The 26475-nt window shown below is 38.6% G+C and overlaps 1 protein-coding gene and 1 long non-coding RNA gene across 9 annotated transcripts; one reads left to right on the top strand and one right to left on the bottom strand.

Annotated features, from left to right (window-relative positions):
* Positions 1-762: 762 nt before the first annotated feature.
* On the bottom strand, positions 763-19899 carry LOC101970890 (zinc finger protein 717). Of its 8 annotated transcripts, none has more exons than XM_078030589.1 (7): positions 19535-19899; positions 16519-16634; positions 15210-15357; positions 10186-10255; positions 6660-6786; positions 5668-5760; positions 763-2530 (listed from the first exon to the last, which is right to left on the bottom strand). In XM_078030589.1, exons 4-7 carry the CDS (start codon positions 10186-10188, stop codon positions 1221-1223), a joined length of 1533 nt encoding a protein of 510 aa, XP_077886715.1. In that variant the 5' UTR covers positions 10189-10255; positions 15210-15357; positions 16519-16634; positions 19535-19899; the 3' UTR covers positions 763-1220. The 8 variants fall into 8 exon arrangements, with proteins under 8 accessions (XP_077886715.1, XP_077886718.1, XP_077886714.1 ...); XM_078030592.1 differs by lacking the exon at positions 10186-10255 and having other exon boundaries at positions 763-1035; positions 2421-2530; positions 16109-16634; XM_078030588.1 differs by lacking the exon at positions 10186-10255 and having other exon boundaries at positions 16109-16634; positions 19535-19640; positions 19796-19887.
* LOC144370012 (uncharacterized) lies at positions 19868-24225 on the top strand. The gene is made up of 2 exons (XR_013429920.1): positions 19868-20384; positions 23327-24225. It is a non-coding gene; the product is annotated as an uncharacterized LOC144370012 (long non-coding RNA).
* Positions 24226-26475: the final 2250 nt, after the last annotated feature.

The following is a 26475-nucleotide window of genomic DNA, read 5'->3' on the forward strand; positions in this document are numbered from 1 at the left end:
GGGGCTTGCCAATGGAAATGAAAATATATATATATAAAATATCTGGATTTTTCTGTGAATTTAAAAATTTATATCCCCAACTATATAGGTACATTCATGTAAAGTGATCTGGTCTATATGTGTAGAGGTTTCTGTTGATCCACAGTTGTAGTGACAGACCATGTAGTTGAAAAAGGGTTAAGGTTAGAGCTAAGGTTTAAACATTTATATCCATATGTATAAATTCAATATGGATATACATTAAAATATTTATATGTATCTGGATTTGTGTTGAGATGGATGCTCACAATTTGACTTAGATGTATGTTATAAACATATAAATGAATATGTATTAAAATTTATGTGTAGTATTTTGTTTACTGATAGGATATATGTATATGTATGAATGTATATAAACATACAGGAATGTATGTATTAAAAATACATGAATATTCAATGTAATGATTATAATTTCTGTATAAAAGGCTCATGGATATGGGTAGTGTTAGGTTGAATTCTGAGTTATGGACTAGGCTTATGGAGAGGGTTACCTTTAAAATGTGTGTGTGTGTATCAATATATGCATATAAATCTGAATGTTGAAGTAGAATTATATATGTAAATTTATTTTAAAAATAAATAAAACCATAAAAAAAAGAACCAAAACTCTTACATAGAAGCATTAGTCTCTATGATTGGCAGGTCAAGCATTCTGAACACAGTTATAATTCCCATAATTATAAATTCTCTTCTGTACAAAAATATTGGAAGCTTTTGAAGGGCTGATGTATTAAAGATATTTATTTTTAGCTACAATGAGATGTTTCTATTGTAATGCAAACAGATCACACATGAGATAGCCCAAAAGAGTATTTACTTTTCACTCTCATAAAGTATAAATCAAGGGTTCTAGGACAGAAGTGGGATAATCCCTGATCTTGTGAGTCATTTCTTTTTGTCTTAAATCATAGTTACCTTCTCCCATTTAAAGTTCTGAAGGACAGCTTAGTGGCCATCTTCACACGAGATCCACAGAGCATGAGACATCTGGAAGGACTGACAGCACAGCTTTTATATTGCACCATGCTTGGAAATAAGATTCAACACTTGTGTCCCTATTTACCTGAAGAGCTATTTACATGGTACCCCAACAATAACGGGGCACTGAGAAATGCAGGCTGTTTCCAGAAGGAAAGAAAATGGACTTTGGAGAACACTTGGCCAGTCTCTAACATACAAAATTAAGAGTGCTGTGACCTGGCAAGAGATTTTGCCACACTCATATGTTCTTGGGGTGTTTCCTTTACATGACTTACCTGGTGCTTGCTGTAGTTGGACCTGTGGGAAAACACTTTTCCACATTCTTTACACTCATAGGGCTTCTCCCCTGTGTGAATTCTCTGATGTTCACCAAGATTTCCTTTCTGGCTAAAGGTTTTCCCACATACATTACATTCATAGGGTCTTTCTCCTGTGTGAGTTCTCTGATGGACAATGAAGGCTGATCTATTGTTGAAAGTTTTTCTACACTCTTCACATTTATAGAGATTTTCACCTGTGTGATTTCGCTGGTGTTCAGTGAGTTTTGACTTGACCCTAAAAGATTTCCTACATTCTTTACATTCATAGGGTCTCTCTCCAGTGTGAATTCTCTGATGCTTGCAGAGGTGTGGCTTCTGGCAAAAGGTTTTCCCACATTCTTTACACTCATAGGGTTTTTCACCTGTGTGAGTTCTCTGGTGTACAGTGAGGCCTACCTTGTGATTGAAAGTCTTCCCACACTCATTACATTTGTAGGGTTTATCTCCTGTGTGAGTTTTATGATGCTCCCTCAGGTGACAATTCCGGGAAAAGGTTCTCCCACATTCATTACATTGATAGGGCCTTTCCCCTGTGTGAATTCGTTGATGGATGACAAGGTTGGACTTACGGTTGAAAGATTTCTCACAGTGATTACATGCATAAAGGTTTTTCCCTCTACATGCCCTTTGATGTATTATAGGGTCTGAACAGCTAGTGAAGGTTTCCTTATCTTTAATACATTCAGAGGGTCTCTCTCCTATGTGTATTTGCTGACTTTTAGGCTTTTTGTAGAAAGTTTTCTTCCTCACCTGAGTTGTCTCTCCACCAATAAAAAATGAACCATCACAGCCTTTCCCACAGTCCTTCTCTCCACAGGTATTTCTCATAGGAACCCTCTCATATTTCAATACATTCACCTGTGTGTTCAAGGCTTTAACTTGTCCACAACGTTCAAATTCCTCCTGCTGATTCTGACCAAGATGCTGAGGACATTTGAGAGACTTCCCGATTACATTACTTGAATCAGGTTCCCTAGAGAGAAGCCTGTTTTGATGTACATTAAACCCCTCAGGCCTTGTTTCTAAATAGTTCTCATTATTTAAAATTAGTCTTGGGCTCAATTTAAATTGTTTTCCTACTTCAACTCTCTCCTTAGTTGATGAATTGCTGTTGGTGATTACAACTTGCCACAAACGTCTGTCTTGACTTTCTTGGCCATTGTCTATTTGGTCATCCACTTTCTGGACACCTAAAATGAAAAACAAAAACAAATTCATAAATATAAGCATTTCTTATGGAATGCTCAGGTAAAAGTAAAGTTCTTTCTTCCTGCCTTAGCAGCCTACCATTTGTAATTAATCAATAATGAATAGTGACTATATGAGTATAGTCATGCATCACTTAATGTCAAGAACACTTGAGGAAAAATGTGTCATTACACAATTTTGTTATTGTGTAAACATCACAGAGTGCGCTTACAGAAATCTAAATAATACAGGACCTGTGTGGAGACACAGTAAACACAAGCTGAGGCTGCTCCTAGGGTAACACAGCATACTGTCTAAAAACAAACATTTTTATAAGTAGAAGAGCATGCCTTAAAATAATAAAAACTATAGTATAGTAAATATATAAAACGGTACCATAGTAATTTATTATAATTACTGCTACAGTTTGAATGTTAAACATCCTCCACAGGCCCATGTGTTAATGACTTTGTCTCCAAGTTGGCACTACTGGAAGTTGCTGTGGACCTTCAGGAAGCCTGACCTAGAGGCAGGTCCTAAGGTCACTGGAGGTGTGTCCTCGAAGTAGATTGTAAGAACATGACGAATCCTCTCCCACCCTTGTTTCCTGACTCATAATGTAAGTAATTTGCCATCATGTTCCCAATATTTCCACCCTTCCCAATGGCCAAAAGTGATGAGGTCTCACTATTTTGGACCAGAATCTCCAGAACCATTAGGCCCAACTGAACTTTACCTATTATCAGTTAGCTGCCTTAGGTATTTCATTGTAGTAAGAGACTAAAAATTATCAAGAATTATGTCCTATACACAACTTAGAGGACTAAGTTTTACAATACCAGCTTCACCACATACATGTGGGTTATGCACTGAGCTATGACATTATAATGCTTACCATGTCATTAAATAATAGGAATTTTTGAGCTGTAACATAATCTTTTGGAACCAAGATTATTTAGATGGATTCATGGTCCATAATAGCCCGAAATGTTAGGCAGTCCATGACTACATGATTTTCCTTCGGATTTAATGTAATAAAAAATATACTATCTGGGGTAGTAAGTTTGACTCTTTTCCCTGTGCTAGATGATGACAGCTTTCTCCAAATTCCTAATTAAACCTGGCTTACTTTGCTTTTCAGGCCATAACAGATATGAGATACTTTAACCTATAACCCTGGGCTTCCATAACATGCTGGTCTAAAGCAACTTGCTCCCTAACCCATGCTGTGCCCACTAGAAACTGCCTTTCTGATTTCTTCTGAGATCCACAGCCTGACTTGTCCCTCTGATTCCTAATGCAAGTACCTCTGTCGCACAATTCACTGCTTCTGAAAGCTTTTATTTTATGTACTAAAGTTTCAGCTGCTTCCTATTTTCTTAGAAAATGGAGCTTCACATACATTTCTCATCTTCTTTGCTCTAGAAGGATGTTCATAAAGACAAGGGAAAATAGGGACTTCAAACTCAACTCTCAGAAATTTGAGCCCTCCAAAATGAAACCTTCGTTTTCTTGGCCTGGAGACCCAACATCTCCTGTTTCTATTCTGAAATCCAGGCCCACCTTTTGCTATGCTCCTATTCTGGGTCCTTCTCAGATTCATGATTCTTTATTTCTGGATGATAGGCTCACTGCTAGACTTCTTTTCTATCTTATCAACTCTCTGATGACTTCCTGTACAAGAATGACTTTAACTTTTTGTTTAAAGATGCTAATGTCCAAATTTGCACCTCCAATAGGGATGGTCCACCCTCAAATATAGATTTTATATTCACCAAGGTATTATATGTGAGTAGTGGTGAAAAAGTTAACTTGAACTGAAGCCATACCAAAGTAAATACATAATAATTCCCTAAAACTGCCTTCTCTGACCATCCTTTCTGAATTATCACATTCCATTTTCTTTTCTCACTATGGTTAAATATTCTATATATTTCCCATCCAATTAATTCACATTTTTCTTATTTCTCTCTCATTAGAGTGTAAACTTCATAAAAGAGGGACAATATATTGATCACGTTTGTTATAAGTACATTATAAAATTTCCACTGCTCAAAATCTGCTTAAGAATAAATGGATGTATATTTTTAAAATGCCTGGAGGACTAAACCCACTTCACTGGAATGGTGGAAGACAGCAACTGAAAATGTGAAAAAGTGAGAAACAAAGAAAAAGATTTAAGAAAAGGAAGGCAGAGAATAGACCAGAGGTAAATGTTTAAAATACTCAGCAAAATAAAAGGCAAGGATTTATGTATAAGAGCCCTCCCTGTAGACTATATAATAAAAAAAACTTTGATCCAGCTCTCCTCAGGTCTGGGACCTATAAAGAAATCAAAAGCTGTAAAGAAATCAAAAGAAGGGCTGGGGTTGTAGCTCAGTGGAAGAGAACTTGCCTAGCATGTGTGAGGCACTGGGTTCAATTCTCAGCACCACATAAAATAAATTAAATAAAGGTCCACTGACATCTTAAAATTAAAAAAAAAAAAAAAAAGAATCCAAAAGAGGACAGAAACAAAGTATAGGGGCAGAATGGCCCTTTGTCCAAGCTTTATTTATGTCAGTAGGTTACATTAGGTCACTGGCATCAGTAGTACATTATTGTTCATTGTGTCATTAGGCAGGTTACAGAGTTAGCAACATTATGCAGGTTATTACTTAGTTACAAACTACAGTTGCAATGTGCAATATTAGAAGCTTTTTGTAGATCTCAAGAAAGTCCATTGTTTAAAGCTACTGCTGAGTGGACAGGTACAGGCACAGCAGTGAAACACACTCCCAGGAGGTATGTGCCTGAGATCAAGGTCAAGGCTGATAAGACTCTAGCACAGAGCCTCCTCGTGCAGGGCATTGCTACAGCAGCTAGGCATCTTGTGTCTTTGCACAAAATCTTTCCCAGCAGTTAGGCATTCCATACCTTTGCACAGAAACTTTCCCAGCAACTAAGCATCCTGTTCTTTTGTACAGAAACTCTCAGCCACCAAGCACACCACAGCCATAAAATCATCAGACAATCCAATCCCAAATACAGAACCCTTACAGGGACGCGGCAAAAAAGAGGTAGAATAAGCTCAACACTCCCAACATCTGATGAATTTTACTGTTCCCAATCTCCCTGTGCTCAATATGCACTGACTGACCTGAGAGGGTCTGGTTTGGGTGTTCCCCTACCATCCATGGCTCTGCTCCTTGCTCCAACTTAAAGATCACCTCAGGTTTTATAATGCAGTGCCCTGTTAATGAGAAATAATGTAAGATTTTGCCAAACTGCCACATTAGCTCCTTCCCAAAAAAAAGAGCTTGGCTTCAGGAACTATTCAATGAAAGGTCTTGCCCACATCCTGCATAGGCGATGGAAGTAAAGGTTCCTCTTGGTAGAGTGGGATAGCTGCGAAACAAAAGCTAAGAAAGAGAAGGAAGTGAAAAAAACACAGGACACAGAAAGTAATTTTTAAAAAGCAGGGGCGGGATAGTCAATCTTAGGGATTAAGCTTCCACACTAGAAAGAGAGCAATGAAGCCTTTGCTTGCTTTATTTATTTGGGGGGAACATCAAAGGTTTTCCATGGACTATTCTTTGCCAAATAAGGTAGGAGGTGGGCTGTCCAGTTTCCAGCGGGTTATGCCCAACACAAAAGTTACAAGAGCTGTCTACTCAGTAGAGCAAAGACAGAGATTTCATGCCTTGGGTGATCTGATTCACATGGGAGAGCCGGGATAGTTCCCAAGGAATAAAACCTAAGTCTCCATGGCTCAGTACCAAGTAAAGACCCCTCAAGTAGTTCACGATGGCTCTCTACAAAAAAGGCCTTTCATTAATAAGGCATGACACACTACTAGGTGTGAGAGTACCAATCTGTAATCCCAACTGCTCAGAAGGTAAGCAGGAGGATCACAAGTTGGAAGCCAACCGAGGCAAGTTAGTGAGATTCTATCTCAAAATAAAAAATAACAAGCACTCAGAGGTAGCATCCCTGGATCCAACCCCCAATACCAAAAAAACAAAGGCACATTCTACATGAATTAGAATCCCATACCTAAACAGCATTAAACCTTATAAATGGTTCTTATATTTGCCAAATGGACGCAGGGAAGGATATCGCTCCCGGAAGTTATTGGGGAGTTTTGCTCACCCAGTGACACTAGGCTGTAGTAGGTCTCCAACATCACATCCCTATACAGGGTCCTCTGAGCATCATCCAGGTTCTGCCACTCCTCCCAGGTGAAGTCCACAGACACATCCTCAAATGACACCAACCCCTGCAACAGCACATTTCTCCTCAAGTCATCAGTCCTCCAGAGATTGTGTCTGTCTCCCTTCTATATAGGTGTGTATGTCTTTCATGTTTCTTCCACACAACAGAGAATGCTTTATACTATATATGATGGATGAAGGAAAGATCACAGTGAAAGTATCCACAGTAAAAATTTATTATCAAAAATATTTATTTTAAATATCTAGACCCATACTTGTTGTGAGGGAGATAAGCATGAATAAAACTCTGTTCCTCTAAAAGTCTTATGATTTGATATAAAGACAAAGAATATATGCAGACCTGGAATGATGTGCAAGATGAATTAATACAAACAGAAGTGCAATATAGACTGGGGGGAAAAAAGGAGAAAACACCATTCTATTTTGTATTATGAGGTTGGTGTCACTAAAACACGAAAGATGTTCAGCTTTTCCATGTGAACTGTGTTTTCATGAATGTGAATACCACAAACAATGCACAACACATTAATGAAATTAAACACAGTGCCCTGCCACGGTGAATGATCTTGGGCCATGATAAGAGATTCATGCAATACTGAAGGAACTTATTGTTGAGTTGGTCTGAATTTATGATCCAATTCCAACAACAAAAGACTGTATGTACCTACCATCTTTTAATTGTTTATACATTAAAAACATATACATGTCCCAAAATGTCCTTCCTATATGCTAAAGGATTGTTTGTGGGCACGACAGGGTGAACTGCCACTTCCCTAACCACACAATGTAAATAAGGAAGCCCTATAAGAAAAAGTAAGTTTCATGAACAGATATGCATTTAATAGTCAACCCTGGAAGGAGAGTGGCAAAGAGCTTAAGAAAGAGTGATAAAGGAAGAAAAAGGGTGACAGCTTACCACCTATATTAGAACAGAGAGCAGTAAATATACATAATGAGAAAATGAAACAATGAAAAGTATAAGCAGAAACAGAATGTGGTATTAACTTGCTGAACAGAGGGTCAAAGAAAACTATTACTTCCAGGCTACATGTATGATGGCAGTTAGTTAGATACTGCTGCTCCAAAGTGAAATGTGAAAAATGGAAGAATGTGAGGGGGCAGAAATAACCTAGACTTGTAGATATCGCAAATGAAATAACTGAAATTTCTTATGTGGGATGTCCACCAGGCAACTGGATATGAATCTGGAATACAGGAAAGAGACATCAGCCGAACATTAAAATTTGAAGTACCAAGATTTCAATGGTACCTGTAGCCATGACAGTGAATAATCTTAAGAGATTAACAGGGAATAAAGGGACTTCCACCCAAACAAGAAGGGAGAAATAATACTGAGAGTATCAGGCTATCTCAAACAAAAAATGAAGATGTGCACCCACACAGGTGGCAAGGCTCTGGTTTCTGATTGTCATCACATGCTGAAGTGAACTGTAGCTGTGCCTCATTACCATCTTAAATCTCTGCAAAGATATGGGTTACTCTAGTGACTATTCTATACCTGTGTTTGCCCCTCACCACCTGGAATGTGTTCCTCCTTTTCAACTGTGAAAGTCCCTAATATTATTTTCAGAATAGGCCAAACCAATTCTTCCAAAGATATAATTTACAAAAACTCACACAAGTAATACACAATAATAAATATATATTTATTAAAGAACAGAATAATTATTAATCTTCAAATATAGTACCTGTTGTGTATACATTCACCGGTGAATTCAATAAAATATTAAGGAAGAAATTATATCAATTCCCTACAATCTATTTCAGAGGAAAGGAGCAGATAGAATATTATGGATCATTTTATGAAACCAGCACTACCCAAATACAGAAAACTACAGACCATTACCTCTCATGAACACAGATCCAAAAAAAAAAAAAAAACAAAGAAATTCTCAGTAGAATATCAGCAAATTGAATCCAACAATCTACAAAAAGAATTATACATCAAAACAAGTGGAATTTATCCCAGGCACACAAGGCTGGCTCAGCATTTGAATATCAACTGATACAACTCATCACATCAATAGTCTGAAGAAGAAAAAAAAAAATCACATGATTACACAACAGATGCAGAAAAATCACTTGAAAAAACTTGCCATCCATTTGTGATTAAAACTCTCCTCAACTTGATAACAAATACCCAACAAAAACCTACATCTAACAGGTGAGAAATTCAAACCTTTCTTGCAAGACTAAAGAAAGCAAGGATGTATCCTCTTATTACATCTTTCATAACTATAGAAGTACTAGCTAATACAGTAATACAAGAAAACGAAATAAAGGTTATGCAGAAAAAGAATAAATAAAACTGACTACAGATAATACAACTGTCATCTATGTAGAAAAAAACTGTTAAAGAAAAAAAACTGGAATAAGTGATTATAACAAGATTACAGCCTATAAGGTTAATGTATAAACATTTTTCAATTTCCTAAATATCAGCAATGAACAAGTGGAATTTTTAAATGAAAACACAGTACTACTTATATTGGCACCCCAAAATGAAATCCATATGAATCTAACAAAATGACACAATATCTCTATACATACAAAATCTTTCTGAACAAAATCAAAGCACAACTAAGTGAGTACTCTATGTCCATGAACAGAAAATCTCAATATTATCAATGTCAGTTTTTACAAACTTTGACCAAAAGATTCAATTTTAATGGAACAGAACAGAGAGCCTAGAATTAGTTCCATATAATTATAATCAACTGGTCTTTGACAAAGGAATGAATCAAAGTTATTCTTTAAAATATATGGAGTTGGGACAACTAGGAATCTATACACAAGAAAAGTGAATCTAGACATTCCCATTATAAAAATTAAATCAAAATGGATCACAAACTACAATGTAAGATGAAAAATTATAAAACTCTAGAACATATAAAAACAACCTAGATGACCGAGGGGAAAGTAATGACTTTGTACATACAAAGCCAAAATCAAAATTCAGGGAAGAAATGATAGATAAATTGGACTTCATTAACATTTCTTCTTTACTGCAAAAGACATTGTCAAAAGAATGAGAAAATAAGTCATAGACTGGAAGAAAATATTTGCAGAAGACAAATCTGATAAAAGGGCTGTTATGTAAAACATTAAAAGAACTCAAAACTCTATAGCTATCATAAGAACACAAAGAGCTTACCAGATACCCAAACAGAGAAGACACAGTCAATCAATAAACACAGGAAGAGATGCTCTATATCATAAGACATCAGGGAAATACAAATTAAAATAATAATGAGATATCACTACATAACTAGTAGAATGAACAAAATATGGAACACTGATACCAAATGCTAATGAAGACATGGAACAAGAGAAACTCACGCACTGCTTGTGGGAATGCAAAACAGGACAGTCACCAAGGGAGACATTTTGATGATTTACTATGACACTAAACATGCTCTTACCATATGATCCAGCAATCATGCTCATTGGTATTTACACAAAAGAGGTGAAAAACACTCCCAGAATAAAAACCTGTAAACAAATGTTTATAGTAGTTTTATTCAAAGTCAAAATCTGGAAGTAATTAAGCTATCCTTCAAGAGGTGAATAGATAAAACTGTAGCATATGTGGTCAATTAAATATTACTAAGCACTAGAAAGAAATGAGCTACGAAGTCCTGAAAGGCATACAGAAATCTCAAAAGGCACATTATGAAATTTTTAAAAACAGTCTAAAAGGGCTTTTTACTTTATATTTCCAGCTGTGTAACATTCTGGAAAAGGTAAAGTTGTGGAGAAGGTAAAAAGATTAGTAGTTTCCAGGGCTGGGATGAGGAGGGATGAACAGAGGGAGCACAGTAGATTTTTAATGCAGTGAGAATACCCTCTATGGCACTATAATGCTAGAAACATACCATTAACATTTTTCCAAACCCACAAAGTGCACAACACCAAGAATGAACCATAACGTAAACCATGGCCTTTGGACAACTATTAAGTGTCAACGCAGGGTCATCAATTGTAACTGATTTCCCACTCTGTTGAGGAATGCTGACAAAGGGGGATGCTGTGCATGTGTAAGGACACAACTATGGAAGAAATCTATTCACCTTCCTCAAATTCTACTGTGAAATTCAACTGCTCTAACAAAATAAAAGAGGTTTTCTCTTTTAAAAAAGAAAATCCAGGAGTGGGGTTGTGTCTCAATGGTACAGCACTTGCCTGGCATGTGTGAGGCCCTGGGTTTGATCCTCAGCACCACATATAAATAAAGTTTAAAAAAAAAAAATCCATTGGCAGCTAAAAAATATTTTAAAAAGAAAGAAAATCCAGTCATTTAAAAGCTTGAGTTTGATAATTATTACTTAATAATAAAACAAATATTAAAAAATACCTTCCTACTTATAATATAAAAGCACTTAATAATAATGAATGGATAAAGAAAATGTGGCCCATACAGGCAACAGAGTATCATTCAGCCTTAAATAGGAAATCCCTCCACTTGTGACAACACAAATGTACCTGGGAACATTATGCTAAGTAAAATAGGTCTAGACACAAAAAAGTACTGCATAATGCCACTAGCAATGACTCAAATGTATGTGTTCCCCAAATTTCACATCACCATGTGGACAGTATTAGAAGGTGGGGCCTCTGTGGGGTGATCAGATGAGAGTTCCTTCCTCTGGAATGGATTAGGGCCCTTTGATAGAAAGGGCTTCAATCACTCCCTTCTGCTTTCCATGTCCTTCACTATGTGGGGAGGCAGCAAGACCCTAACCAGATACCAGATGCCAGCACCTTGATCTTAGACTTTCCAGCCTCTAAAACTGTGCAATTTCTGTTCTTTATTAAGCACCAAGTCTCAGGTTTTTGTTACAGCAACATGAATAGACTAGGATACTATATATATCAAGAATTTAAAATACTCAAGCTTACAGAAGCATAAAGTAGAATGGCAGTTACCATGTGCTGAGGGTCAAAGGAATTGGGGAGGTGTTGGTCAAAGGGTATTAAGTTTCAGTCATAAAATATGAATCAGTCTTAAATCTACAGAACAGTATATGCAATTCAGAATATTATGTTATATACTTAAATATCTGCTAAGAAGGTTACCTTCTGGGATACTACATATAGAATCTACCTATAGGTTTATTATATATAAAATGTAATAAACATTATTACATTTTAAAAGGTGTTTTACATATAAAAAGAGGGGATACAGTAGAAACTTGGAGATGATATATTAATGTATCATTTTTTATTTTTTTTTATTTTTAAAGAGAGAGAGAGAGAGAGAATTTTTTTAATATTTATTTTTTAGTTTTCGGCAGACACAACATCTTTATTTGTATGAGGAGCTGAGGATCGAACCCAGAGCGGCACGCATTCCAGGCGAGTGTGCTACCGCTTGAGTCACATCCCCAGCCCCTTAATGTATCATTTTGGGGAAGTTACAATAAGTGAGTAATGCTTATTCATAAACTCATCAAAATGTACACTTTAAATATAGACAATTTCGTACATCAGTCATACCTGAATTTTTAAAATTATATAATTAAAAATTGACAGCAAATAGGTATTTGCAAGTTTCCCAGTATATGTTTATTTTATTATTAACTTCTGAATCTAGTTGGCTATCTCAATACACTGAGGTGACAATATTTTTAAACCAAAATACATGATGTAGTCTAGAAAATATATTCTCCAATGGTGAATATATTCTTCCACAAGGGTGCCAAGCCCACTCAGTGCAGAAAAGTCCAGCAACCAGTGTTAGGAAAACTGAATATCCACATACAAAAGACAAGCTGGAACCTCACCTTACACCACATACAAAAATTAACTCAAAATGGTCCAAAAACCTATATTTAACACTAAAACTATAAAACTCTTAGGTGAAAATGTAGCAGAAAGGCTTTATAAAATTGGATTTGGCAATGACTTCATAGATATAATGTTAAAAAGCACAGGTAGCAAAAGTAAAAATACACAAATGAATGTAGATCAAAAAAAATTCTTGTGCATTATCATAATTGGAGTAAAAAGACAACTACAGAATGAAAGAAAATAGTTTTAAATCATATATCTCATAACAAGTTGATATGCAAAATACCTAAAGAACTGCTTCCATCCCACAATTTAAAAAAAAAAAAAACGAAATAACTTATTTAAAGCACAGATAAAGGACTTCCACAGCCATTTCTCCAATGATGACACACTAATGGCCAACAAGCATATGAAATATCATTCATCATTAGAGGAATGCAAATGAAAGACACAATGAGTTATCACTTTACACCCAATAGAAAATATCAAGTATTGGCTAAATTAGAATCCTTATAAACTGATGGTAGGAATGCAAAATGTTGCAACAGCTATGAAAAATAGGATAGTGGCTCCTCAAAAAATTAAAAATAGTTTTTCACTATGGTCCAACAGTCCAATTTCCATGTATATATATCCAAAATTGACTGCAAGACCTCAAAGAGATATTTGCACACACTGCATTGCTCACATAGACAGGATATAGAAGCAATCCAACATTCCCAGGGACCAGCATAACCTAATCAAAGAACTGGAGCAGGTGCCCAACATGAACAACTGCTCAGACGAGTGCCTACAGGGTGCCTCCTGCATCCCACCACGCAGCTGCAGAGAAGTGGTCCACCATGTTCATGCTACTCTCTATAGGTGGCAAGTATGTGAAAGGGCAGATGGTAGGCAACCAGGATCTGATTTGTTGGGCTTTCAGCCAGCACTGAAAAGGTGGTCATTCTTTGTTCTTAATCAACTTAAAATTCTAGTCCATAAACATGTAAATATCTATCTTTTCCTGCTCATTTTTAACTAGTTACCTGAAATAGAAGAATTAGTTATAATCTTTCAAAGAGTTTAAAAACATGACATATATTTTTAAACGACAAACATACAAGTAAAAGACATTAAAAATGTCAGTGCTTCTTGGTTTCATTCTTCACAAATATTTTTATTGACTTGTTCAAACATTCCAACTAATTCCTGAATGCTTTTTCTCTGTGTACTGCTAAGGATGTCACATAGCTAGCCAGAATCAAAGTCTACTTGTGATTGAACCTCAGCACCTAGCAAACACACCCTTTAGGGGACTGTGAGTCCCAGAAGTTCTTCCCTCTATGCTGCCACCATGTGCAGACTCAAAAATAAATGAAAAGAAGAATCAAACAAGAGTGTCATGGGATACTCACTTTACGTAAGATTAGATTAGATGAGATGAGACCTAAAAAAGGAAAAAGCTCAGGAAAAAAAAAATCCCTTTTCAGTAATTTGGGTCACTGACTAAATGGCAATAATGCCATACGAAAGAAACAGAGGAAGATGAGACTTTCAATTTGGATTTGTTGGTTTGGAGTTGCCTTTTGGACGGCTACGAAAAAATAAGTACAGGAAGTTAAATCTATAGTCAAAAGACCAAGCTAAAAACAGGTTGGAGCACCCAACCACAAAGAGCTGAATCATCAAGGAGAACTGCAGAGAGGGACAAACCGTGTGAACAGGATGAGACACATGGATGAAGAAGAAAAGAAATACAGGTAAAAGAGAAGAACCATCACTGAAGCCATGACAGAAACTAATAGAGAAGAATTTCCAGAAGATCATCTGTAAACAGCCAAAGATTCAAGTAAGGTAAAGACCAGAGAATAGTACTAGATATGACTATAATTTAGGTTACTGGTGAGCTTTAGAAGAACTAGAGCACTCGCCTAGCACTTGCGCAATCCTCAACATAAAAATAAATAAATAAAACAAAGGTATGTGTCAACTGCCTAATCAAAGAACTGGAGCAGGTGCCCAACAGGAGCAACTGCTCAGACTAGTGCCTCCAAAAAAAAAAAAAAAAAAGAAATGAACTACAACTACATTCCATGGGTTCAAGTCCAAAAAATGTAACTGAATGATCTGATGTATAACCTGTACACATGAACTTAGGAAAAATTTAAGGGCCTATGGTTGACTCAGTCCTCCACACATTCCAAGTTTAATCCCCGAATCCAGGATGGTTGTGCAAAAGCTGTCTGGAACCACATTACTTTAGCAATTAGGTAAATCTATCTAGTGCTGAACACAAAGTGTTTATTTCCAAATTGTCAGTGAAAAGTTTTCCACTACATCATCTATATAACCAACAAGACAGTGTTTCAGACTTTGGTGGTAGCAAGTTTTCATGCCCCAAGAGGATTTAGCATGCCCTCCTCTTATGTTCCATTCCAATCATGTAACAAGTGTGACCGTCTTTTTGCCATGGTGTCAGAAAGATCAGAGACAGATGCATTAAACTTAGGTGACTCTGAGGTCTTATAACCTACCTATAATCTACATGCCAACTTTATGTCCAGTTTCCTGAAGCTGAGTTTTACTTATTTCTCTTTTTCCACTTTAATTTGTAGGTCTCACAAAGCTCACCAAATACAATGACAACAAAGTGAAAAATAAATAAACAACTTACTAAAGATTTATTCAGTTTTCGTTGCTTTTGGACACAGAGAGAGAACTCTGGAAGCATGGCTGGAACAGCAGGCAAGTAGAGTGGACTAAGGAGAGGACTGGTGGAGCTCAGTACATTATTATTCTGCTCAAAACACTCTACATATTTGCTGAAAAAGACAAAAAAATAAATTAATTAAAAAGCCTCTATGTGAGAGAATAGTTTACTCAATAAGGGACAACTAAGACCCTATTGAAGATGCATTTACATTAAGGTAGAGATTAGACTTAGAACTTATTTGGGGGTTAATTAAAACATGCATTACCTACTAATTTTATATTAATGTTGCCTAAAAATATAACTTAATTTAAATCAAATTAATGCTATAGAAATACAATTGGGCTGTAGTAACTATTCCCCTATTAATGTGGGGATTCCACACAAGACTCCATATAACTGTTTCCACTATAACACATTTTACTGATATATACCTAACATCATGGAACAACCCAACATTTCACCCACAATCATATAGGTAAAAATGTGCACAACGTGTATGTCTTGTGGTACACTGCTCCAGTAATGCTTCCCAGTGACAGAACTGTACCCAAGCCCTTGTACAGTATGTTCTGACAACAAAGTGGGCTTTACCATTTCACTTGTTTTGGCCAGTGGGTATTAGAAATGCAATACAAATATTAGTTTGAAAAGTACTTGCCCACCAGCATTTGCCCTCTTACAGAATTAACATTAAAAAGCCTGTGGTTACGCTGTTAGAAACCCAGAAAAGAGCCAATGGCCAGTACAAACCACCAGAAATGGCAATGAAGCCATCCTGCACCAACCTCAGCAAAAATTAGACTAAAGTTTCATTTGTGAACCAAGAAACATAAGCATAGAAACTGCCCACATGAGCACACCTCAAAATGCAGATCAGTACCAGGCGTGGTGACACATGTCTGTAATCCCAGCAACTCAGGAGGCTGAGTAAGGAGGATTTCAAGTTTGAGCCCAGTCACAGTAACGTACCAAAGCCCTATACAACTTGGTGAGACCCTGTCTAAAAATTAAAACTAAAGAAGGGATGGAAATGTTGCTCAGTGGTTTAAATGTTCCTGGGTTCAATCCCTGATACAAAAAAAAAAAAAAAGAGGCAGATCAACAGAACTTTAAGCTAATAATTTTTTTCCCCTTAAGCCAATAAGTTTTGGATTGGTTCCTCACACAGTGAATGCCAACTGACATATCAAAGTCACCATAGTTCAATGCTTTTAACAAAACTACCTGGGAGAGATTACATGTCAAATATAATCAAAAATTTTTTCAAAACCATATGTAGAGGACCGGGGATGTGGCTCAAGCGGTAGCGCGTTCTCCTGGCATGCGGGCAGCCCGGGTTCGATCCTCAGCACCACATACAAACAAAGATGTTGTGTCCACCGAGAACTGAAAAATAAATATTAAAATTAAAAAAAAAAAAAACATATGTAGAAGTTTTAAAAATCAGAATGAATGTAAGTTCAATGAACTTAGCTGAGGTTGCTGGCTCAAACAGATATCATATGAATCATAAAACTGTTTATACATCAGTGAACTTTTTTTGTCATAGTCTGTTTACCTTAAAGTCTGTTACTTTTAGTGTACAATATATTTTATTTACATTTTAAGAAACTGGTTTGAAGTGTCATAGGTCTAACTTTAACATTTTAAACAATGTATGTGGAAAATGTATGATTTCTAAAAACAGATTATCGACATTAAGTAGGAGACATTTGTGTTATTATCCCTTTGAGGTCACATAATCTGCAGAAAATGTTGGAGATAAAGAAAAGGATAAGAATGCTTAAGCCACAGTATTATAAAGCAATGTTTGTTCTATATTGACTTCAGTGTCACAAAAATAATCTCAAAATAAATAAACACTTATTTTGACTTAATTGTGGCAAAATGGGTAGTGTAAGAGAAAAAGTCAATCTGGCTAACATTTGAAATCATGTGACCCCAGGCAACTGAATTCAACTTTTTTTTTATCTTTCTTATAAAGAAGAAATACTTTGGAAAACCATCCCTGAATTATCAGGAAGAACAATCAGAATAGAAGTGGCATCAGCATATCCCTACATGCCAAATCTGGTGATATGTAAGGGTTCTGGCGGTGGAAATGTACAAGACAGTGAATTTCCTCTCCTGAACAAACTCCCAGGGGAAAACAGATGTTTTGTTTTCCACAGTTGGAATATTCTGCAGTTTTTCCCAGGAACTAGTAAGATAACTAATACTTGTGCAATCCCTAGCTGCTGTGGTACTGTCCTCCATAAGGAGGCTCTATACTAGAGTCTTACCAGCCTCGACTTTGATCTCAAGCACATAGTCCCTGGGAATAAAGGAACTTGCTTGCTAGATAACAATATTTCACCAAGCTCCTGGATCTTCCTGCCTAACAGTAACTTCAAACAGACTTTCTTGATAGTTACATAAAGCTCTAACATTGCATATTGGAACTATAGAATATAATTGCAAAACAAGCAACCTTAGTGATATACTAAAAATAATGTAGTTATTGCACTAATGATCTAATGTAACCTATTGGTATAAATAAATGTGGCCCCTTGGACCAGCAGCCATTTTCTGCCTCTGCATCTCTCTCTGTGTCTCCTTTTCTTTACAGTGATAGACTAAGTTTGAGATAACTCAATGTATAGCAAACAATGAGGAAAAAATACTGAAGGAATTGCAGTGTGTACAAAGCACTGTAGACAGATGCTTTCAGATATGCCTCCAGCCCAGGCCACATCTTTAATCATTTTCCATTAAGTACCATTTCCTAGGCCCTTGCCTATCCTCCCTTAGCTCAGCTTACCTTTCCGCTCTGAAAGATGGTTCAAACTTTCAATCCCACCAAGTCCTTGATAGCTACTGGATGAGGTACAATCAACCAAGTCCTGGGCATTCTACACAGTAGGGCCAATAATTACTTAGGCTATGCAAAGTCACCTTTCTGGCTCTTCTGCCTTTGCGTAGAAGCACTAGTGGGAGGATTTTGGCCATAGGTGTAGTTTCCCAATTGGAATTCCTATTCATGGAGCCACTTCCTCAAGGTGCATTAAGAAGTGCTTGGTTCCAAGGAAAATGAGACCATCATTGTAAGGTCCTTGCTTAGCATCTGCACGGCCATCTTGAGTGACAGCCATCATTTTACAGTCATCATTTTAAGAAAAATTTCACTTTCCCACCCAAGGGCCTTTCTGAGATAGGCTCACTACTCCCTCATACCAACCTCACCCTTAATGGCCTGCATTAGGACACCATCTCTAATCCCTGAGCCTGCCCTATAAAAAAAAAGTCCGGGATCCCAAGCCAGTTTTGCCTCTACCTCTAAGGAGAGAGGTGCTTTATGTGTCAGCTCTCTAACAAATAAACTTTCATGTGTATCTCTACCTGGTCTCCATCTTTCATTTCTCGCTGGGCCAGTCTCACTTATCTCCCTGGTAGTCTAATTCACTGTCCCTGGAAACTAGGTCTTCTATAAATTTCTATCAACTTCTGTAACTAGAGGTGGTAGGCAAGCAGTGAAACTGGAATTAGGCAGGCAGGCAGGAAAGATAGATAGAGTCAGGTGGGATCAAGGAGTCCAATTTGAGTAAGTCTGGGAAGTTGGAGACTGCCCACAGAGGGACAGAAATGTTAATTCCTTCAGAGCCCTTCCTTCACCCTTATCAAGAACCTGTCCCAGCCCAATCTGTTGCTAAGATAACCTGTCCCAAGAATTGCCCCTCCCTACAGGGAGCTATAAGGTTAATTAAAGTGTCCTTGCCGCTCCTTCTGCCCTTCCCCCTTCAGCCCACCGGTTTTCCACCTTGACACCCCCCCACACCAGCATTCCTGGGCCTAGTCACTTGTCAGGAAGGAGAGATAAGGGGAAGAGGGCAGAACAAAGGAAGCCTAGGACTTATAAAAAGGGCATAACATCTCGTTTCTGGGGATCCCAGGACACCAGCCACGGCCCCTTCTCCCTCCCAGGAGAATTCTGTTGCCCCCTTTTAAATAAACCCTGCTGTACACGCTGGCCTCGGTGCTTCTCTAATATTACACTTCCAACACGTGGGGGGAGCAGGACTGTCACTGGCGGTATCAGAAGGACCAGAAACCTCACTTTCCGAAGAGTCACCAAGGAACCCCACCGACCCGAGGGCCGCAGGGCAAGCCTCCGAGCGCGCTCGCGTCACACTGATCAACTTCTCTGGGAATTTGGGGGTCACTTTCCTAGTACGGTTAGGAAGCTTCTCGCCACCCGGGTTAGTGCGGGATCCGAAGGGCGCGCGGCGTGGGACTTCACGGTAGCATACCTCCGGCTCTAGAGCCTCTGCTCCACCGCCTCCCTCAGAACCTCCGGCCTTCTGGAGGCACATCCCCTGCCTTCAGGCGGCGACGGGTCTCCCGAGGAGGTAAGTCCTGAAAGCACAACCCAGTCGTCCCTTCCGCAGCCCCGGGCTGGCACCGTCACGGCCGGACCCTGAGATCCGCGGACGTTTCTGATCTCCCCTAGTAACATGACACCCCTCCTGCTCCTCAGGGACTTCGAAGCTCGGGGACCTCCACCCACTCACACCAACTTTCAAAAACAAAGAACGCAAGTCCGGGCGTGCTGTGGAGCGTGGGGAGAAACTCTGCCCGAGAACTTCAGCGGAAACACGGCGGGAGTGGGCGTGGCCGCGCATGCTCAGAATGAATCGGACAACCAGGTGGGCCATGTCAGTGAGGAGACTACATTTCCCACGAGGCACTGCGCCTGCCCTTGGGGAACCCGCAAGGAGGGAATGTTAGTTTTCTCTGTGGCGAGTCCGGGTACCCGGAGACCCGGATGTACCTGCACTGGCCTCAGGAACTTCCTGATTGAGTCCTGGTTTGAGAAGCTGGTTCGTTGTGGAACCCATGGAGAAATTGGAATTTAGGCAGAGAAGTCGTGATGTTAAAAATTGGCTTTAACTTTTTTTATTTTGTTTAAGCGTATTGCGATTATTAAATCGACGTCTACTTTTACATGTGCATTCGAAAGCTTTAAAAGTCATGTCTACATTTTACTTCAAATTCGTTAACAAGGGGACTGGGATTGGGGCTCAGTGATAGAGCCCTTGCCTGGCACGTGTTAGGCACCCACTGAGTTCAGTTCTCAGCACCACATAAAGATAAATAAAGGTATTGTGCCCATCTATAACTAAAAAAAAAAAAAAATGGTTAATAAGAAATTAACGTTAGCTCTGTCTGAGCTCATTAAAGAAGTGTTCTCACACTCTAAACTAATGAGTGGGTTTTCAATGAATTATATTATTGAATTGGAAATTCTTGGGTAGAAGAAGTTAACTATCAGGGTCATAGAGTGTGTGCAGTGCATAATCCTTGTGCCAATCCCTTTACACTCTGGTATCTGATAATTATCTGCTCAGAATCTGTAGTCATTTGTTCTTTTTGGAGAATTTTGCCTTTTCTTCTTTGGTTTCTGCCACAAATTAGGCAAGAAGTTCTGTACAGAGATTTCTCAAAGCTTCCAATACCACCAACTGCTCTTCAGACAGGGAAGTGTCTGGCTGGAGTCACCAGGGTCACCAGGTTGCTATGTGCTTGAAGGTGGAATCAGGGTGATGTGAGAAGCTTGGCAGGTGAAGTGGAGAAGCTTGGCAGTTGGGGGACAGCGATGTGAGAAGCTTCACTCTTGCTCAAGACCTATGCCTGGTTTTCTCTTTTCTTAACATGTGCTTTGCCCTATTCAAATTCCTCCAGCTCTCTTCTGCAGATTCAGAGTAGTCAGCTTGATGTTATAAAAGCTGATGATACAAAAATGAAATCATTCTTCTCAGACCCACACAAATAAGGGTTTAGAAGTTATGAAGAAGGTGAGTCCGAGTCATGCCTGCCTGCCTGCGATGAGTACTTTCTCAAGATCTTTCTAAAGGCACAAAAGAGATTTCTTCTTGTTCTATACACATCTCAGTGCTTTGTACATCTAGCACATTTACACAGATTTCTGTAACAAAAATTTATCTTTAGCATTGTTTAAGATGGCAACAACTCAGACCAGATATTCTTGACACACTTGCCAAGCAGAGATACCTACACCAACAGCTGACACCAACTCCTGCATCAGGTCCCCAAACCAGCAAATTTTGACCCAAGTAATTTAGGTAAAATGTATCCCTTTTTGCCTTTATCACTTTCCTTTTGCCTCAAACTCCTGAATATACCCATAGTTCAGTGTTGCACAGGTATTCCCATTGCAATACTCTATTATACACCAGGAAAAAAAATCACTATTCTTTGGAGAATCTCACACTGATTGTTATTTCAGTTGACAACCTTTGCAGATCCTACTTGCTTCAGATTTTGAAATTTTTAGGTTCCCTCTTAGACATTGAATCCCATATTTATCTCTTAAAAATCTGTTGGTGTCTGGGAGTCCTTTAAGTACAAGATGATTGGCAGGGTTTGGGTAGGAAGAACCAATGCCTATATGAACAGTCACTCCTCTTAGTAGGCCTCAGTTTTCTACCCAAAAAAATATATGTTTGGAGGAGTATACACCCCACCCAGCCCACTTGTAATGCTCAGAGGGGGAAAGAATAAAGTTCCCTTCTTCCGTCAAAGAAGATGATGTCCTCATTGCCAAGGAGAGGGGACTCAGGGATGACACACAGGTTTTCCCCAAACTAGCCGTGGGTTACAGTTTTTAGTATTCATTTTTTCACTTCTTTTGGTAAAATTATTCCTAAGTATTTTGCTTTTGATTCTGTTGTAACTAGGATTGTTTCTTTAGTCTCTTTTTTTGATTTTTTACCTCTTCTGTACAGAAATACAATTGATTTTTGTACAGTGAGTGACCTCTCTATCACTCCATCTATTTCTGCATTCCTTCCTCATTTCTAGGAATCTGCCATACACCTTCCTGTGACTCATCCCTCTGAACACCCACTTCTGTTCTACTTAGTACATTTCCATGCTCCCTCCCATGTGGTATGGAAAACTGTGGAAAATAAGACCCATCTAATTTGACTTTCTTGGGCTCTGTTAAATATTAACAATCTTATCTCAGTGGCTTCAGAGAAGAGAATTTATTTCAACCATGTTCCAGACTAGACACTGTTCCTCTATACTGTTCTTGGAAGTGATTGATTGACTGACCCTGCCTTTCCTTGGGAACGTTGACATTTTGTGGATCCAATGGAACGCTTAGCACCATGGTTTCAACACACTTAGCATGAATCTTTCCACAACAGGAGAAATCCATATTCTCATGAGATCAAGCTCAGTTTTTCCAGAAGTAAATGGACTTTTTTTTTTTTTTTTTGGTATCAGGGATTGAACCAAGGGGCGTTTAACCACTGAGTCATATCCTGGCCCTTTTTATATTTTATTTAGAGTCAGGGTCTCTCTGAGTTGCTAAGGGACTCACTAATGTGCTGAGACTGGCCTCAAACTTGCAATCCTCCTGCCTCAGCCTCCTGAGCCACTGAGATGACCATGCCCGACTCAGAATGTTTTTATCTTGATGAACTAGTATATCTGAGGGAAGACATGTCTATGCAGCAAAGCTATCAGGCTGTGGTATGGCTACTGTTAATTGCTTACATCGAAATGAGAGAGCAAGGAGATGACTTAAAGATAGAATGTGTTACTAAAATGGAGGCCATCTAGAGAAATGTGGAAATTCTGGAAAATCCTCAGTCTGGCTGTGTCTAAGAGCATGCTCACGAGAAGAAACCAAGGATCTGGACTATTTGACTTCCCAGCCTCCAGAACCATAAACTAAATAAACCTTTGTTCTTTATAAATTAGTCTAGGGATTCAATTACAGCAACAGAAAATCAACTAAGACCACTAAGATTGAGTCCTAGACCAGAAGAGGGCTTGGAGGAGCCAGAACAAGAGTTTGGTACAGGAGAGAACATTTTGTCACTCACAGGATAGTTAATGCCTACACAATTTGTATATACAAAGTAAAAGTCAAAGCACCTTAGACTTGAGGACACACTTTTCTAGTAAAGTGCCTGCTCCAAACTTGTCGATGTAGACAAGGAAATTCTGTATTCTGCTTATTGCCATTCCTTCTACACTATTTGTAATACCTCTGCTCTGTTTGCCTTTAGTTAATCAGCTCTTCATCCACCAGCCTAAAAAGAAGAGAAGTCAGGAGAAGAACTGAGTGTGGAAGTGAAGCAGATGGGAGAGAGTCCAAGAACCCAAAAGTGAAGAAGAGACAGTAATGGAGCAATAAAACCCTGTGGGGTTTCTGATCCCAGCCTCTAGTTCCTGAATCCCTAGTGGCCCCATCCTAACTCCATGTGAATGGACAAGTCAGGAGAGCAGACGGGTTTTTTGTTTGCTTGTTTGTTTTCCAAGATGAAAATGACAGAGAGAGATGAGGTAAAGGAAATGGAAGAGTTCTGGAAAGAACTGGTAAGAATGGAAGCCAGCACCTTTTGTTGGACATAGTTGGCCCTGGTTTTTCCCTGTGCTCTCCGGCAGCCGACACTCCACTCTCATTCACCTCACTGTCAACATCTCATCCTGGTGACATCACTGCCCAAATTCTGTTTGAATAGCATGTGCAGATGTGTTTGTGCTGGAAGCTTTAGTCAAGGCTGGGGCCACCGAGCAGTGTGCAGTTGCAGCACAAGATGCACAGAGAACTTCAAACACACACACACACACACACACACACACACACAAAGAAATGAGAAAAAAAAAAGAAATGAGACTCACTGTGACCAGTATCTTCCTCTCTAGTAGGCAGATATGTGTGGTGAGGTGACTTCATGAACACGTATCCAAGTAGAAGGAATAAAACTAACTGTGTTTTTCAGACTTTTTACCATCTCAGCACATGGAAAGAAATATATTTTAAATCACCATGCATTACACATCTATATACCTTGGATCAATTCAAACAAAAGTTTCACAAAACAAAAATTAAGTGTGATATCTCTGATAGATTCTTCTACCTTATATTTGTTTTCAATTAAAAATAAATTCATCAAGCTCCTCAGGATTGATGGTGCCTTCAATTTCCAAAGAATTGAGTTTTAGAGAAATTCCATACTTAATGGCTGGACACTGCTTCCTTCCCCTCCACCTACCACAGTACTAGATAGTGCACTTGCTGAGCCAGGGCATCCTCTGCCCCAGGATGGGTTGGGGTGGGTAATGTGATATTTTCCCTTGAAACACTTTCCCACTTGAGTATCTCAGGTTTTGTTTGCAAAACAGATCCCTGTGTCCTTTGCTTAATGTCTCTGGCCTCGAAGTGACTCTTGCACTTTATGACAAATTTGCATCTCATCCATTTGTGAATTTTATTCCGAGGCCATCTAATTTCTAAGATCCCAGAACATGGCTCTGTTATGCCTCATTTTTATTCTATTAATAGTATATTACCATCTTCTGCTGAGGTTATTTTTCTTCGTATTTATGAGATTTTTGTACTACACATCTTGTATAATATTTGCTCACAAAAAAAAGGTGACCTTCACAGTTTAGGCAAAACCATCATGGAAAAAGCTGACCTTGGTGTTTGTCCCTGAGTGTGCAGGCTCTTTTGATAGTTATGGTTAATACCAAACTGCACACTGAGCTCTTGGAACCTTGCTTTCCTCATTTCTAAAGGAGAAATAAGACATGACACTGACTTCTGAAGACAGAATGAAATGTGTCCATACAACTCCTGACACATGGCAAGTGATCCACATGTGAGTCTTCTTTCCCTTTCTTACATCATTTGCCTCTCAGTTGGGTGTTTTCGTTATATGCAAAAATGAGTTATCTCTCTTTACATGAATATAGATATAGAGAGTAGGTAACTCTTAGAGCTCTTGTCTATCATGTTCCAAATGGTTATGTATATTCCCCAGTCCTTCATTTTGTTCCCAAACTGTGTTGCAAGAGCTGTCAAGATTGACACCTTCTAAATGTGGTGTATATACACAATGAAATATTACTCAGCCATAAAGTAGAATGAAATTAGGGGCTGGGATTGTGGCTCAGTGGCAGAGCACTTGCCTAGCATGCATGGGGCCCTGGGTTTGATCCTCAGCACTACATAAAAATAAATGAATGGAATAAAGGTATTGTGTCCAACTACAACTAAAAAAATAAATATTTTTTTTAAAAATAAGAATGAAATTATGGCATTTGCCAGCAAATGGATGGAACTGAACACTATCATGCTGAGTAAAATAAGCCAGTCCAAAAAAAACAAAGGCCAAATGTTATCTCTAATTTGCAGGTGCTAATACACAATAAGGAGGCCTGAAGGAAGAATAGAAGTTCATTGGATTAAACAAAGAGAAATGAAGGGAAGGGAGAGGAGATGGGAATAGGAAAAACAATAGAATGAATTGGAAATAAAGTTCCTATATTCATATATGAATACATAACCAGTGTAACTCCATATCATGTACAACCACAAAAAATGGAAAGTTATGCTCCGTGTATGTATGATATGTCAAAATGCATTCTATTGTCATGTATAACTAAAAAGAGCAAATTTAAAAAAAAAAAAGACCGACCCTTTCTACTTCCTACCTCCATTCGTCCCCAGTCTACAGTAGTCTGACTTCCCCCTCCTTCACTCCATTAAACCTCCACTGGCAAGAACACCAGTCGTTCCTACGGCAGCATCCTCTTGTCCTCACTGAAAGGGCCTCTCGGATGCATCTGATGTTCCATTGTGATCAGTTCTCCCTCAGGTTCTCCTGATTTGCCACTTACCTTTCAGAAAGTGACTTTTCCAGGGGCTGGGGATGTGGCTCAAGCGGTAGCACGCTTGCCTGGCATGTATGGCGCGCTGGGTTCTATCCTTAGCACCACAGACAAATAGAATAAAGATGTTGTGTCCACCGATAACTGAAAAATAAATATTAAAAAATTCTCTCTCTCTCTCAAACGAAAGTGACTTTTACATTGTTGACGTGCCTTCCTCTGCTCAGTGAATGCAATGTTTCGTTGCCATGTGTTCCTAGAGTAGTGGAGGGTTACCTGAAATCAGAGCTGCCTAACAAACTGCTGTCCTATGTAGCTGGAAGTCACTGAGTACAATTTTTTCAAGGTAATTTCATGTTCCTCCAGTGGCCCAGCAATGGGAGGTCGATTGGGTCTGACCTGATTCCTTCCTGTTGTTCTGAACTATTGTGCACAGACAGCTCTGCTTGAGACCATTTAAGTAAAGGTTTAGGGAGGAGTTGGGCGAAAGAACAACCAAAATCTTATCATAATCTCAAGAATCATCATTAGGGGGAGC

This window comes from Ictidomys tridecemlineatus, chromosome 13 (assembly GCF_052094955.1).
Source record: "Ictidomys tridecemlineatus isolate mIctTri1 chromosome 13, mIctTri1.hap1, whole genome shotgun sequence".
Taxonomy (NCBI): Eukaryota; Metazoa; Chordata; class Mammalia; order Rodentia; family Sciuridae; genus Ictidomys; species Ictidomys tridecemlineatus.

What these genes read in the sequence shown, in the direction of transcription:
- LOC101970890 (XM_021723452.3), bottom strand. Translation starts at nt 15,266, where the DNA reads ATGCTTCCAGAGTTCTCTCTCTGTGTCCAAAAGCAACGAAAACTGAAT. An exon ending in CTACAGCCTAGTGTCACTGG is followed by an intron (nt 5,761 to 6,659) that starts GTGAGCAAAACT and finishes TCTCATTAACAG; the next exon opens with GGCACTGCATTATAAAACCT. An exon ending in CCCAAACCAGACCCTCTCAG is followed by an intron (nt 2,531 to 5,667) that starts GTCAGTCAGTGC and finishes TTTTCATTTTAG; the next exon opens with GTGTCCAGAAAGTGGATGAC.